At 44.6% G+C, this 12974-nt stretch overlaps 1 protein-coding gene across 5 annotated transcripts in view; it reads left to right on the top strand.

Moving 5' to 3' along the window:
• Positions 1–313: 313 nt before the first annotated feature.
• Positions 314–12974, top strand: part of SFSWAP (splicing factor SWAP) — an 80220-nt gene continuing 67559 nt past the window's right edge. For 4 of the 5 annotated variants that reach the window (XM_068989733.1, XM_068989731.1, XM_068989730.1 and 1 more), the window contains exons 1-4: positions 314–630; positions 3160–3329; positions 3913–4044; positions 8223–8308. In XM_068989733.1, the coding sequence (XP_068845834.1) occupies positions 413–630; positions 3160–3329; positions 3913–4044; positions 8223–8308 (606 nt within the window). In that variant the 5' untranslated portion in view covers positions 314–412. Of the gene's footprint in view, positions 631–3159; positions 3330–3912; positions 4045–8222; positions 8309–12974 lie in introns of those variants that run through there. The other variant, XM_068989734.1, reaches the window with a different exon arrangement.

The raw sequence follows: 12974 nt of genomic DNA, 5'->3' as shown, positions 1-12974 counted from the left end.
CGCCCTCCTTCCGCCCAGGGCCGGGACGCGCCCGGGTGTAGGTAACGCACGATCCGAAGCCGCGCTTTCGCCACTTCCCTGGACTGCCGCTGCAGAAAATCCACACCAAAAAACCGCTTTACTCTGATTACCGAAGTTCCTAACGTGGCGGCACCTCCGAATGCGAAAAGCTGGAGTCAAATATTTTCTAGAGGCTCAAACGACGCGAGTGGATTAACTAATCAGTGGAATCTGCTCGCCGGAAGTAGGGCTGCACCTCCCCGGAAGTTGCGCTCCTCCATTTTATTGCCCGCAATGGCGGCAGTGTCTAGTTTGGGGCCGGGATGCGGAGCTCTTGACTGAGCGGGTAGGCCAAGCGGAGGCTTCAGGGACATCGGCCGCGGCGCAGAAGAAAACCAGTCTGGACGCTGTCATGTACGGCGCGAGCGGAGGCCGCACCAAAACCGAGAGGAAAAGCGGCGCGAAGGAGGAGACCGGGCCCGGCGGTGCCGGCGGTGGGGGGAACCGAGTGGAGCTGCTGGTCTTCGGCTATGCCTGCAAGCTGTTCCGAGACGATGAGAGGGCCCTGGCCCAGGAACAGGGACAACACCTCATCCCCTGGATGGGGGACCACAAGATCCTCATCGACAGGTCGGTTCCTCCCCCCACCCGCCGGTCCTCCCCTTCCCTCGCCCGCTTGATTTCGTCTGATGTTGACTTGATGGCCGGGACTGAAAGGGGTTTTCTGGAGTCATCGGGGATTTGGGGGACACCCCTCCCCTGTCCTCACATCCCCCTGGTTTTGGGGGGGGAGGGGATGGTGAAACCTGCCCTAAAGGCACTGGCTGGAGCTGCGTGCCGCGTCTGTCGCCGGAGGGATCGTCTCTGCTCCCGCAGCCCCTCACGACCCCTCACTCTTGTCGCTGGGTTGCAGTTGCCACTCCGGGCAGTGGAAGCTGCCCGGGCCCTGGGCCTCTCCTGACCGGCGCTCTGGGGCCCTCGGCGCTCCCACAGCTCCGTGTGGTGGGAGGGCAACCCGAAACGCCGCAAGCTGATGTCGCGATTAGAGACCTCTTGGACCCCAAGAGTTGGCTTTGAACCTCTCTTATCCCCAAGGCTCTCTGTGGAGCGCCCGTATTTTGCCGTCACGACATTTGATTACCCCCCTCCCATTCCTCCCCGTTCCTGTGTTAATCCGATGAGTTTCACAGATTGAGGCTGAAGTTGCCAATCACTGAAGGCCAGTTGACTTTTTGCAGACACTGGCCTTGCTCTTAGAGGTACTGTTCTTAGGGCCGGTTTCACTGTCTCTTAAAACTGAAGGGTAGAGCTGAGACAGAGGTGTGTTCTTTTCAAATCAAACATGCTTTTAGGTAGTCACTCTGGAGGGTGTTTGGCCACTTTGGACAGAGGGGTCATGGGACTGGAGTTTCTGAAGATGTTTGATTTGAAAAGGATGACCTTACATGATGTAGGTTTTTGCTCCCCTCCCCTCCCATGTTTTCAGTCCCTCTTTCTCCTTGGAATTTTTGTTTGTGGGTTTGGTTTTTGCCAATTTGGCAACTCTGCTTCTGGGGCCCAGACTGAAAAGTAACCGTGACCAACCATTAAACTGTGGAATAGTCTCTCCGATGAAGGAAGCCCATCGTTTGAGACAATTAAAACTGGATTCTACAAAGCCCTGGAACCTGACTATAGGGATGACCTCTGAGCTGGCCAGAATGGACACATTAGTGACCAAACGCCTTTTCCATCCCCGACGTTTCCACTTGGAGTTAGATCTAGACAAGAAGAACTCGTGGAGGGAGGGTTGCCAGCTCAGGTCTGGACCTGAGGGCCCCGGCACTCTGCTCAAGCATGCTGTACCTTTAAACCATGGTTTCTATTGAATGATGCTGCCTGAGTTGTCAGGCGGCTTCCTTTTGAAAAGTGTTACTTGTGGTATTGTTAAAATTTGATAAGCAAGGAACTCTGAGCTTTTTATGCAGTTTTCCATATCATTCTGTACATGATGTGAGTTAGGTCTTCCAAAACCAGTGGGGAGCAAACGCTACACATGTAGATGTGTAATATTTTAAGATAATGATCTACATTTGTAAGTTAAGGAGGTTTACAGCATAGTACAAATAATTTTTAAATTTAATAATATGCAATAACTTGGCTACCCTGAAATATTTGGCCTTTTTTCCTGTAAATGTCTTTTTCCCCCTATATTTTCTAGTCCTCATTACAAAAGTCAGCATTAAAAAATTAAGCAGACTTTTGTCTCTCTAACATCTGTTTCTGCAACCCTAAATCTGAGTGTTTTAAGTGAAATTCCCTAATTCACTCATTATCTGAGAGTTGCACTTTGACAGCATCTTCATTGAACTTTTTGTATTTTAAGCATAGCAGAAAGTGCTTCCTTAGTCTTCATCTGGCCAACATACCTATGGGTCCACGCAAGTGCACATGGATGTGTGTTCATGTATGTTATATCCTGGGGGCATAAAGTTTAGAAGCACATATTTTATACTGCATCTTCTAATAGTTTTGCTCTGTTTCTAGTGAACCTCCTTAAACTGCACGTATATGTCACTGTTCCTATGTATGTGTGTCTCTCTATCACATAACCCAGCACTTATTTCCTCAGCCAAGTGGCTAGGGGGCGAGCCTAGCCAAGATTTTACCTCCAATGGACGCAAGTTTCTTTGGTGAAGATCTCTCCTGAGAGTTCGGGACTAGCAGAAAGAAGCGAGGAAATTTCGACCGTTTGGTTCTTACGGATAGGTATTTATGTATTCGGTTTGTGTGAATGTAAGCTATGATATTTGACTTTTCAGAAAAAAAAGTTTTTTCTTTTCTTTTTTTTTTTTCCTTACAAATGGCATTGAATGGTTAACCAAACCATAAAGGGTAAGAACTGCCACTGAAGTGGATACCATTTAAGCTATTAAAGGATTGTTTACCTTTAATTATAAGTTTTATCACATGTTAGAAAGGAATTTAGACTTTGTTAAGATAACTTGAGTTTAAAAGTAGGTGAGATATGACTAGCCAAATTAAATATAATGAGAAGCATTTTTATGTTTGCTTTAATATTTTTATTTATTTTAATTGGTAAGTATACATAGAAAACGTCACACACGAACCAACCCAAACGTTAATTTCTTCCCCTTGACCAGCATGTTCATATTACAGATATGATGGGCGCGGTCACCTGCATGACCTTTCTGAGTACGATGCTGAGTATTCCACATGGAACAGAGATTACCAGCTCTCCGAAGAGGAGGCACGAATAGAGGCCCTGTGTGATGAAGAGAGGTATTTAGCCTTGCATACGGACTTGCTTGAGGAGGAGGCAAGGCAAGGTACTGCTCAAGAAAAACTTACTTAAGCAACAAACTTTTTAAAAAATTTTTAAGTATTTAAAAGTTTACTCCCATTCATTTTTTTATACTCACTCTTTCTGATATTATCTTGACAGTACCCAGTGGATTGGAAAAACAGCAGTCTTTGCGTTCTGAGAGGACCTCAGGATAGTTTATATATAGAGCCACAGAGAATTTTCCCAGCTTTTGAGGGCAGACTGGGATTTGAAAAAACAAAAACCAAACTCTTTAACTGTTCTTCTTTAACAGTATCGTATAAATTAAAATTGATGTTCTTGTCTTTGCCGTAACAATCTTTCATACAGTTCTTAATCCCCAAGTTTCTCAGCAGGAAGAAATTTTCCACAAAAGACGTGTAATCCGCTGTCTGTGGTAAACATGTACTGGCAAAAGTACATATTGATAGATGTGAAGTGTGAAATTTTAAAAAACATTATTGCCTCGAAAAGAGGTTGGAAAAAGTGTGTTGTGTGCTTTACTGATAGCCACAACTTTAGAAATATATAAAATGTTTCTCAGTAAATTTCTGCTTCTGTTAACATAATTCTCATTTTTGTTCAAGAGGAAGAATACAAGCGGTTGAGTGAAGCACTGGCGGAGGACGGGAGCTATAATGCAGTGGGATTCACGTACGGCAGTGATTACTATGACCCATCCGAACCCACGGAGGAAGAAGAACCTTCCAAACAGAGAGGTGAGGTGAGGGGGCTGCCCGGGTGATGATGTTGGGCAGGCGCTGCGTGTAACCGTAGAGTCTTCAAAGCACGATTACGGGCACTAAACAGCCACAGTGTCACCATGGGACAGAGAGGAAACGTGATTGATGTTAGGGTAAAACAAAGCTAAGAAGTAGGAAAGGAATTGTTGTTGGAAGTGGGGAATGAATTCAGAGTTCAGTTATCTTCCAAGGATCTGGTTGCCTTTTCCTTTCTTGCTTTTGGATTCATGGAGCAGGAAGTTACTCTGAATTCTGTGTATGGAATGTATGGACAGTATATGTGTTGAAATCCACAGTTCTCAGGTCTTGAAGGGACAGGCATTAACCACTCTCCTGCTAACCTGCTTCCTCATAGCCACTCCATGAGTGAAATAATGACAAGTGTCCAGTGGAAGGACACCTGTGGAGTCAGTTATTATCAAACAGAAGATAGCACAGGGTGTCCTGGTTAGGCTCGATAGGCCCTAGGACATAGACTTACCACAGTATTTTAAAGTAAGTAATATTTACCTAGAAATAAAGCTTCTAAATGTATGCCTTTTTGGATTAACTCTGAATGTTTTTTTTAAATAAACGATGGTGCTACTAAAAGAAACTGGAGCTGTGCAATTCGAAAATAAACTCCATATTCACTTTGGTAAGCCCTGAGAGCACCTGTATAACAGCCCTGCATACTGATCAGTCATGAATTGTCAATAATGGTAACACACACTGGAAACATTAAGAGTGGATCACTTTATTCAGGATATTCTGTTTAAAGAGAAGAAGAGCTTCAGAAACCTATTCAAATGTTTGGAGTAATGAACTGGAATCACATCATAGAGAGATGGAATTCTGGAGCTAGCTGAACCTGTGATATGGACTTACTTATTGTTTTCTCCTCAAGTAAGAAATCTTCTGGCAAGTATGAAGTAACTGTGGCAGTTAATATTAAAATGCCATCTGCCCTGCACATTAAAATGCCTGTGCCCTGCAGCCACACTAGGGTTCTCCCAGCTTCTTCACCTCGGGGCATGACAGCAAGATGTGGGGGCCAGCTTATACAGACACTTGCCTCATTGCCCTTGCTTTCATTCTGCTCATTACTTTATGGCCATAGGAATCACTGTTGCACAGCTCTGTTCTGCAAGCTTCTCAAGAGTTTTCCCAGATGTAATTTTAATCCTATTGAGTTAAAGCCTAGTTAAGGTATTAAACACCTTCTAGCATTGACTTTTGAATCTGAGCAGACCTCAGAAGCTAGGGTGCAGTGGACGTGTTCTTGCAGGTTTGAGAAGCATACACTCATTCCTTAATCTGGAATAAGTCATCCATCTTAGGATTCCGGACAGTTCCAACTTTGTTGTTGTCTCTGAGCCTTGTACATTCTGTGTGCTTTAAATATGCAGTGTTCGATCAGAAGGAAGGAATGCACACTCTCTCCATTTCACAATGGAAGAACTGAGAGTCATAGAACCCAGATGTCTTTTGCAAGGTCAATCGACTATTTTGGGAAAATCTACAGTGATGGTTTCTTAACATTTTAGATTGGGGATCAGCAAACTATGACTGAAGACCCAGTTGGCGCATTTCTGTGAAGTTATATTGGAACAGCCATGCTCATTTGTCCCTGTTTTGTCTGTGTGGCTTCTGCACTTCATTGACAAAGTGGAGTTGTTGAGACAGAGGCCACCTGGCCAAAAAGCCAGGAATATTTACTGTCTGGCTTTTTGCAGAAAGATGTCGCAAATGCCTGTTCTAGGTGTTGGGCACCTGTCTCAGTGTAATTGTTGGGCTACCTGATGTCAAATATGGTTAGATTATTGAAAACACTTCAGTATTCTTGCCTGGGAAATCGCATGGGCAGAGGAGCCTGGTGGGTTACAGTCCATGGGGTTGCAAAAGATTTGGACACAGCTTAACAACTAAATAACAACAACATTGAATTTTAAGAACTTCAGTGTGGCTTAGTTTCTCTTCCAAGTTTTAGTGTGTTTTCTCTTTAATGTAAATTCTCCATATTTAAAATCTTATTTCTGTAACCACATTCTCAGAACTTTGCTTTGTGTGCTGATTTTTTTAATGGAAGTTGGGCCCCTGTAAAACTTACAGCTCAACTTTTAATTTACACTAGTATAAATAAAATGCCACATATACAAATAACATGTACGCATGCACACACACACATACATACACATACTTTTTAAATAGAATATAGTTTGGTACCCAGTACCACTAACAACCAGATTGTATTTTACTGCTGCATTATCTTACAGTCTAAAATTTTAATTTTTGTTTGTTTTTCTGAGTCACCAACATGTCTCAATATTCTTTGATTTACAAAAATGCCATACAGTTGGCCATTGAGCAACAGAGGTGTGAACTGGGGAGGTCTGCTTATCCTCAGATTTTTTTCTTCCTTCAATAAAAAGCAGTATTGTGCTGTTGGTCAAATCCAATACAGAGGACCAGCTCTGGGACTTGAGCGTCCCCGGATTTTGGTGCCCCTGCAGACACTGAGGGGCGACTGCACTGTCCTGGTGTTCGACTGCTGTGAATCCTGGTGATATTAACCAGAAGCCTTCGACGGTGCCTTTAGTTCTGTGTAACTTCTCTCTTCCCTTTCAGCAGCTTACTGTTTCCAGCCCAGTTCCATCCTTTATTTTCACAGGTTTTCATCATCATCTATCCCTTTTTTTAACAAGAAAAGATTTAAATTTATTTGAATCTTAGTTAGCATTACAAAAGTTGCTTTTTATTTTGTACTACTAAAACCATTTTTCTGTGAAGAAAAGTATGTGTAAGAACAGAGCAAATCTGTAACCTACCTGTTCCAAATAGCTCTTTTGCTCTGAGTTCCTTTATTTTTGAGAACAGCTTAGCACTAAGGAAAGGCTGTTTGAACAAAGTTTATACCACTTTGTCATTTTAGGGAGATACAGTAAAGTTATACTTTTATATATTCACACCTTTGGCCTCATTCCCAAAGAAATTTGGGGATTTTAAGCTGTTGCTTGGCATGTTGCAAACCGGTGTTTCTAATACTTACAAGTTCTCCTGTGTCATTTGGTTACTGAAGCTGAAGAGATGGGTTGCTGATTACAGGGAGCTTTCAGGCCATAGTAAGTCTTCAGTTCTTGGGAGAGAACAAGGGTATGTGAGCTTGTGAACAGTGGTGAATACTCTTACAAACCAATCTGTGTCTCATCAGACTGCAGTCAGCAAGTCTTTTGTACTGTGAAGCCTGTATAAAATTGCTTCTTGGCTTCGCAGAGAATTAAGTTTGAAATGGTTGTCTCTTCACGAGAATCCATTATGTACAATGGAGATATTTGTTTTGATGAAGACTTAATGTTTTTTTCACATCATCTTTTTTGAAGAAATAAGTAGATGTGAAATTCTTAAAAATGTTAGCTTGGTTTTCTAGTAGTATGTTTTCATATATTTCACTATATCCTCTTAAATTGTTCATTAAATTGAGATGTATATAGATACCTTAGAATTCAGAAAGTTGCAGTGTTTGGTGTCTTGTCTGACTTCCAGTAGACAGATGTTTGTTAAGTGAACCGTTAAACAAGAAATGAAAATAGACATACATCTGATTATTTGTGAAGAGAGAGGTGGTTTGCTTGGGTGGAGAGGTCTTGGCAGTTACATGCAGGGATTTTATGGTTCAGTGATGAAAACAGCCATCTTGCAGTTGAGCACCCTGTGCTGTGCTTGGCCCTCTGGGGAACCCACCCAGATAGTGTGGGGGGTGGGCTCAGCAGATCAGAGGGGCTGGGAAGGAGGAGAGCTGAAAGTGTGTCTGCCTGCTGCGTGCAGAGCCTTGGGGTGGAAGCGCTCTCGTGCGTTGTCTCACTGCGCCTGCACCGTGGCCCTGGAGTCCGCGCTGCCACTCTGTCAGTACTAGGAGGAAGCAGACAAGAACGAGGGAGGCATGGCCCCATGCTGCACCAGCCCGGCCCCCCTGGGACCTGGTGAGGTGCTTTTGCTGACAGGTAGTACAGTGAACACAGAATAGAGAGTGGAAGTGTTTCTGGGAGCTGATGTACGACAAGACCACGAGGGGCCAGGTGATGCTCCTGCCGCTCTCCCCTCCATTGTTGCTTACTGATGGTGGTGCCCTCTTTTTAGGTTGTGGTTCTGAAGTTTTACGTTTTCTTTTTATACAGAAAAAAATGAGGCTGAAAATTTGGAGGAAAACGAGGAGCCTTTCATTGCCCCATTAGGACTGAACGTGCCGCCTGATGTGGAGCTGGTAGGTGTCTTTGTCCTTCACGTTGCTATTCACCGCTGTTAGCACTTACCGGGAAGTACTCATGTGAGAGCCTCACCACAGTCACAGCCGCCTTACAGTTTGTGTGATGCTTTACAATATTTTTGAGTTAATGGAGGAAAGCTCATCACACACCACCTACTTTTCTCTAAAGAAAAAGAGAAACACTACAGTAGAATCACTAGACCAGAGCATCGGGGGCTCGGAAACTGGCTCACTCTCAGAGACCATGTGGTTGAATCCCCAGGTTTTACCAGCGCAGAAAAACCTAGTCAGAATTCCTGGTGAGGAGACTGTTAGCCACGTTTAGGTGTAAAAACCCTCTTGCTCAAAGCAGCTTGGCTTCAGTAAAGTTGCTCTGGCCTATCTTTCTCTAATGTAGTTTTTGTGGGCACTTAAGATTTAAGTGTCTGGAGAAGGCGATGGCACCCCACTCCAGTACTCTTGCCTGGAAAATCCCATGGACGGAGGAGCCTGGTGGGCTGCAGTCCATGGGGTCGCAAAGAGTCGGACACGACTAAGCGACTTCACTTTCACTTTTCACTTTCATGCATTGGAGAAGGAAATGGCAACCCCCTCCAGTGTTCTTGCCTGGAGAATCCCAGGGACGGGGGAGCCTGGTGGGCTGCCATCTGTGGAGTCACACAGAGTCGGACACGACTGAAGCGACTTAGCAGCAGCAGCATCAAGATAAGTGTCTTCACCTTGACATTCCCTTGGCACACTTCCGCCTGGTTTTCCTCTCTAGTATGTCAAGACCCTGTGGTATCTCCAGGCAGCCCCTGCACTCAGGAGGAACACCTGGGTGGCCTCCTCTCCACCTTAGTGCCCTGCAGCTGGTTACTGGCGGAGTTGGATTAATCTCACCTCGCCTGGCTATTTCAGCTACATTTGGTTAAGGTTACATTGTAACAGGCCTCATCAAGGGTTCTCCACCTGTTACCTCATTTAATGCTAGTGATCCTATGAAGTAGCTTCCTGTTACCATCTCTCTTTCACAGATGGAGAAAGAAGTTGGGTCACACACAGCAGGCAGGAACTCTGACTCACAGTCTTTTGACTGTCGGGCTGTCATGAATTGCTATGCTTTGTAGGATCCCTACATGTTTATTAGGGATGTTTGAAACATTTTTGTTGCATGTACATACCCAGAAAAGGGCTATTTGTGCTCACTGTAAAGTTTTTTCTTTGGCATCTTCCTGCCATGGATGTGGGTATTCCAGGTCGTTCTGTGTGTCCCGCTGTAGTATCACTGATAATCAGTGGACGTTGAAAACTCACAGAAGTCTTTTGCATTCTCCTCACGTGTGCATGACACCTCCCATATTTAGTGCAGCATGGATTTGATGGTTCTTCCTCTTTGGTTTTGGTAATTTACAGTTTTATTATTTTTCTGTTGACCAGTCATGATACAGTGGTATTAAGTGAGTAATAGTTACATAATCACAGTAGAGAAAGATGTTTATCAATCAGTGACCAGACAAAAAGTAAAAGATGATTACAGTCACAAGCCATAATGGGAACATGATTAACCTCACAGTAATTACATACAGTTTGGGGGGTGAAGCAGAGTGATGTGGTAAATGGAGGTGCATACATGCACATGATTTCATCTGCCCAGTCAGTCTCTGTCTTCTGGTTGGTGCATTTAATCCATTTACATTTAAGGTAATTATAGATACTATGATCCTGTTACCATAGTCTTAATTGTTTGGGGTTTATCTTCTGTAGGTCTTTTGCTTCTCTTGTGTTTCCTGCCTGAAGAAGTTCCTTTAGTATTTGTTGTAAAGCTGGTTTGGTGTTGCTGAATTCTTTTAACTTTTGGTTGCCTGGAAAGCTTTTGATTTTTGCATCGGATCTGTATGAGAGTCTTGCTGGGTAGGGAAATCTTGGTTGTAGGTTCTTCCCTTTCATTGCTTTAAATATATCTTGCCACTCCCTTCTGGCTTGTGGAGTTTCTGTTGAGAAATCAGCTGATAAACCTGATTGGAGTTTCCTTGTATGTTATTTGTTGTTTTTCCCTTGCTGCTTTTAATATTTTATCTTTCTCTTTAATTTTGGTCAGTTTGATTACTGTGTATCTCAGTGTGTTCCTCCTCGGGTATATCCTATCTGGGACTCTGCTTCCTGGACTTGGTTGATTGTTTCTTTTCCCTTGTTATAGGAAAGTTTTCAGCTATTTTCTCTTCAAATATTTTATCAGGTCTTTTCTCTCTCTCTCCTGCTTCTGGGACCCCTATAATGTGAATGTTGGTGTATTTAATATTGTCCCAGAGATCTCTTAGGCTGTCTTTTTTTTTTTTTTTTTTTTTCATTCTTTTCTCGTGTATTCTCTTCTGAGGCAGTGATTTCCACCATTCTGTCCTCCAGGTCATTTATCTGTTCTTCTGCCTCAGTTGCCTCAGATATTCTGCTGTTGATTCCTTCCAGTATATTACTCATCTGTTAGTTTGTTCTTGCAGGTCTTTGGTAAATATTTCTTGTATCTTCTCCATTGTTTTCCCAAGATCCTGGATCATCTTCACTGTCATTATTCGGAATTCTTTTTCTGGCGGATTCCTTTTCCACTTCATTTAGTTGTTTTTCTGGGGTTTTATGATGTCCCTTCATCTGGGATATAACTTTCTGCTTTTTCATTTTGATTAACTTTCTGTAATATGGTTTTTGTTTTAGCCGCTTTGGGACTGTGCCTCTTGCTTATTCTGTCTGCCTTCTGATAGGGGAGGCTAAGAGGCTTGTGTAAGCTTCCTGATGGGAGGGACTGGCATGGGAAAAACTGGGTCTTGGTCTGGTGGCCAGGCCCTTGCTTGCTGCTGCTGCTAAGTCGCGTCAGTCATGTCCAACTCTGTGCGACCCCATAGACGGCAGCCCACCAGGCTCTGCCGTCCCTGGATTCTCCAGGCAAGAACACCAGAGTGGGTTGCCAGTTCCTTCTCTAATACATGAAAGTGAAAAGTGAAAGGGCCTTGCTTAGTAAAGCTTTAATCCAGTTATCTGCTGATGGGTGGGGTTGCACTCCCTCCCTGCTAGTTGTTTGGCCTGAGGCAACTCAGCCCTGGCGTCTGCTAGCTCTATGGTAGGGGTAGTGGTGACTTCCACGAGGGCTTACACCAACGGGGACCCTCCCAACCTGATGCTGCCAGTGCCCCGGGCCCCACAGTGAGCCCCTGCCAACCCACACCTCCACAGAGGCCCCCAACTCTAGCAGGGAGTTTTGGTTCAGTCTCCTGTGGGGTCACTGCTCCTTTCCTCTGGGTCTTGGTGTGCCCTCCAAGACCGAAGTCTCTGTTTCCCCCAGTTCTGTGGAAGTCCTATAATCAAATCCCACTGGCCTTCAAGGTCAGATTCCCTGGGGGTGCCCAGTCCTTTTGTTGGATCCCCAGTCTGGGAAGCCTGATGTGGGGTTCAGAACCTTCCCAGCGGTGGGAGAACTTTGGTATTATTGTTCTCCAGTTTGTGGGCCACCCACTCGGTGGGCATAGGATTTGCTTTTATCGTGATTGTGCCTCTCCTGCAGTCTTGCTGCAGCTTCTTCTTTATCTTTAGATGTGGGGTATCTTTTTTGGGGGGTTCCAGTGTCCTCCTGTCGGTGGTTGTTTAACAGCTAGTTGTGATTTTGGTGCTCTCGCAGGAGATGAACACATGTCCTTCTGCTCCACCATCTTGAACTGAAAGTCTGCTCTCTTCTGATGTTATTATAAAATGGTCTCTTGAGTAGGAAATTGCTCTGTGTAGGAGCCAGTTGTGAGTGCTCACTGGGTCTCCAATGGACAGCTTGCTTTTCCTTTATGGTGATGTCAGTAGTAGATTTTTGATAATTACTGTGAATTGGAGCAGTGATCCGCTGTGTGCATTATACACACCCTGTCGTCTCCACGTTAGTGGAAGAGCTCTAGCAGACAGATGTCTGTGTCATATAGTCCATCTCAGTTACTAATGTTGAAACTGCTGGCATGTGTTTATGTGGACACATGCTGCCTGGGTGGGCAGGGGCTTCTCTAGCTCCTGGCCATGTGGGGCTGAGGATGGTAAAGAGAACAGGTGCTTTAGGGGTTCTTGGTTTCTAAATTAAGTTTTTGGTTTAGAACCCAATGGCTGCAGGGGCTCTGGGGTTTCGTGTGAAGCATCGGGAGCAGTTAAGAGGTCATGGCACCCTGGGGACGCGTGCTGGTGCAGGCTTGAGGCTGGCCACTTGTTTCAGGTCCAGCCCCTAGACTAGACGCAAGCCCCTCAGGTGGCCTCACAGCTCTATTTTAGCTTTTTATACTGACTCTGTGTGGCTACTTGTATGTTTCTTGGGAAATAAGGACCTAGTTTTTGCCAGAATATGTAGCCCAATGCTTGTCCTAACAGTGTTTGCAGTTACCTGTTCCTTTCCCAGGCTTTGTCACCTCCTGAGTTCTGCACACACCCAGGCCCGTTTGTGGTTGTTTTGTCTTGCACTGCAGGGAAGGTAGAGGGCATGTCTCAACCTGGTCTCTCACCCACCTGAGATGCCATGGACCTTCTGGGCCTGTCTGTTCTGTACCTTCTTTTGTTTCCCTCAAGCCATGGGGACTAGAAGTGCTGCTCCTCAGCACACCCATTTGAGTGTGTTTACATGGGAAATGCACTTTGTTGTTCAGTCACTCAGTCATGTCTGACTCTG

Source organism: Capricornis sumatraensis, chromosome 17, assembly GCF_032405125.1.
Source record: "Capricornis sumatraensis isolate serow.1 chromosome 17, serow.2, whole genome shotgun sequence".
Taxonomy (NCBI): Eukaryota; Metazoa; Chordata; class Mammalia; order Artiodactyla; family Bovidae; genus Capricornis; species Capricornis sumatraensis.
Note: the sequence above shows the minus strand (reverse complement) of the source record. Positions and strands in the feature narration are given on the sequence as shown.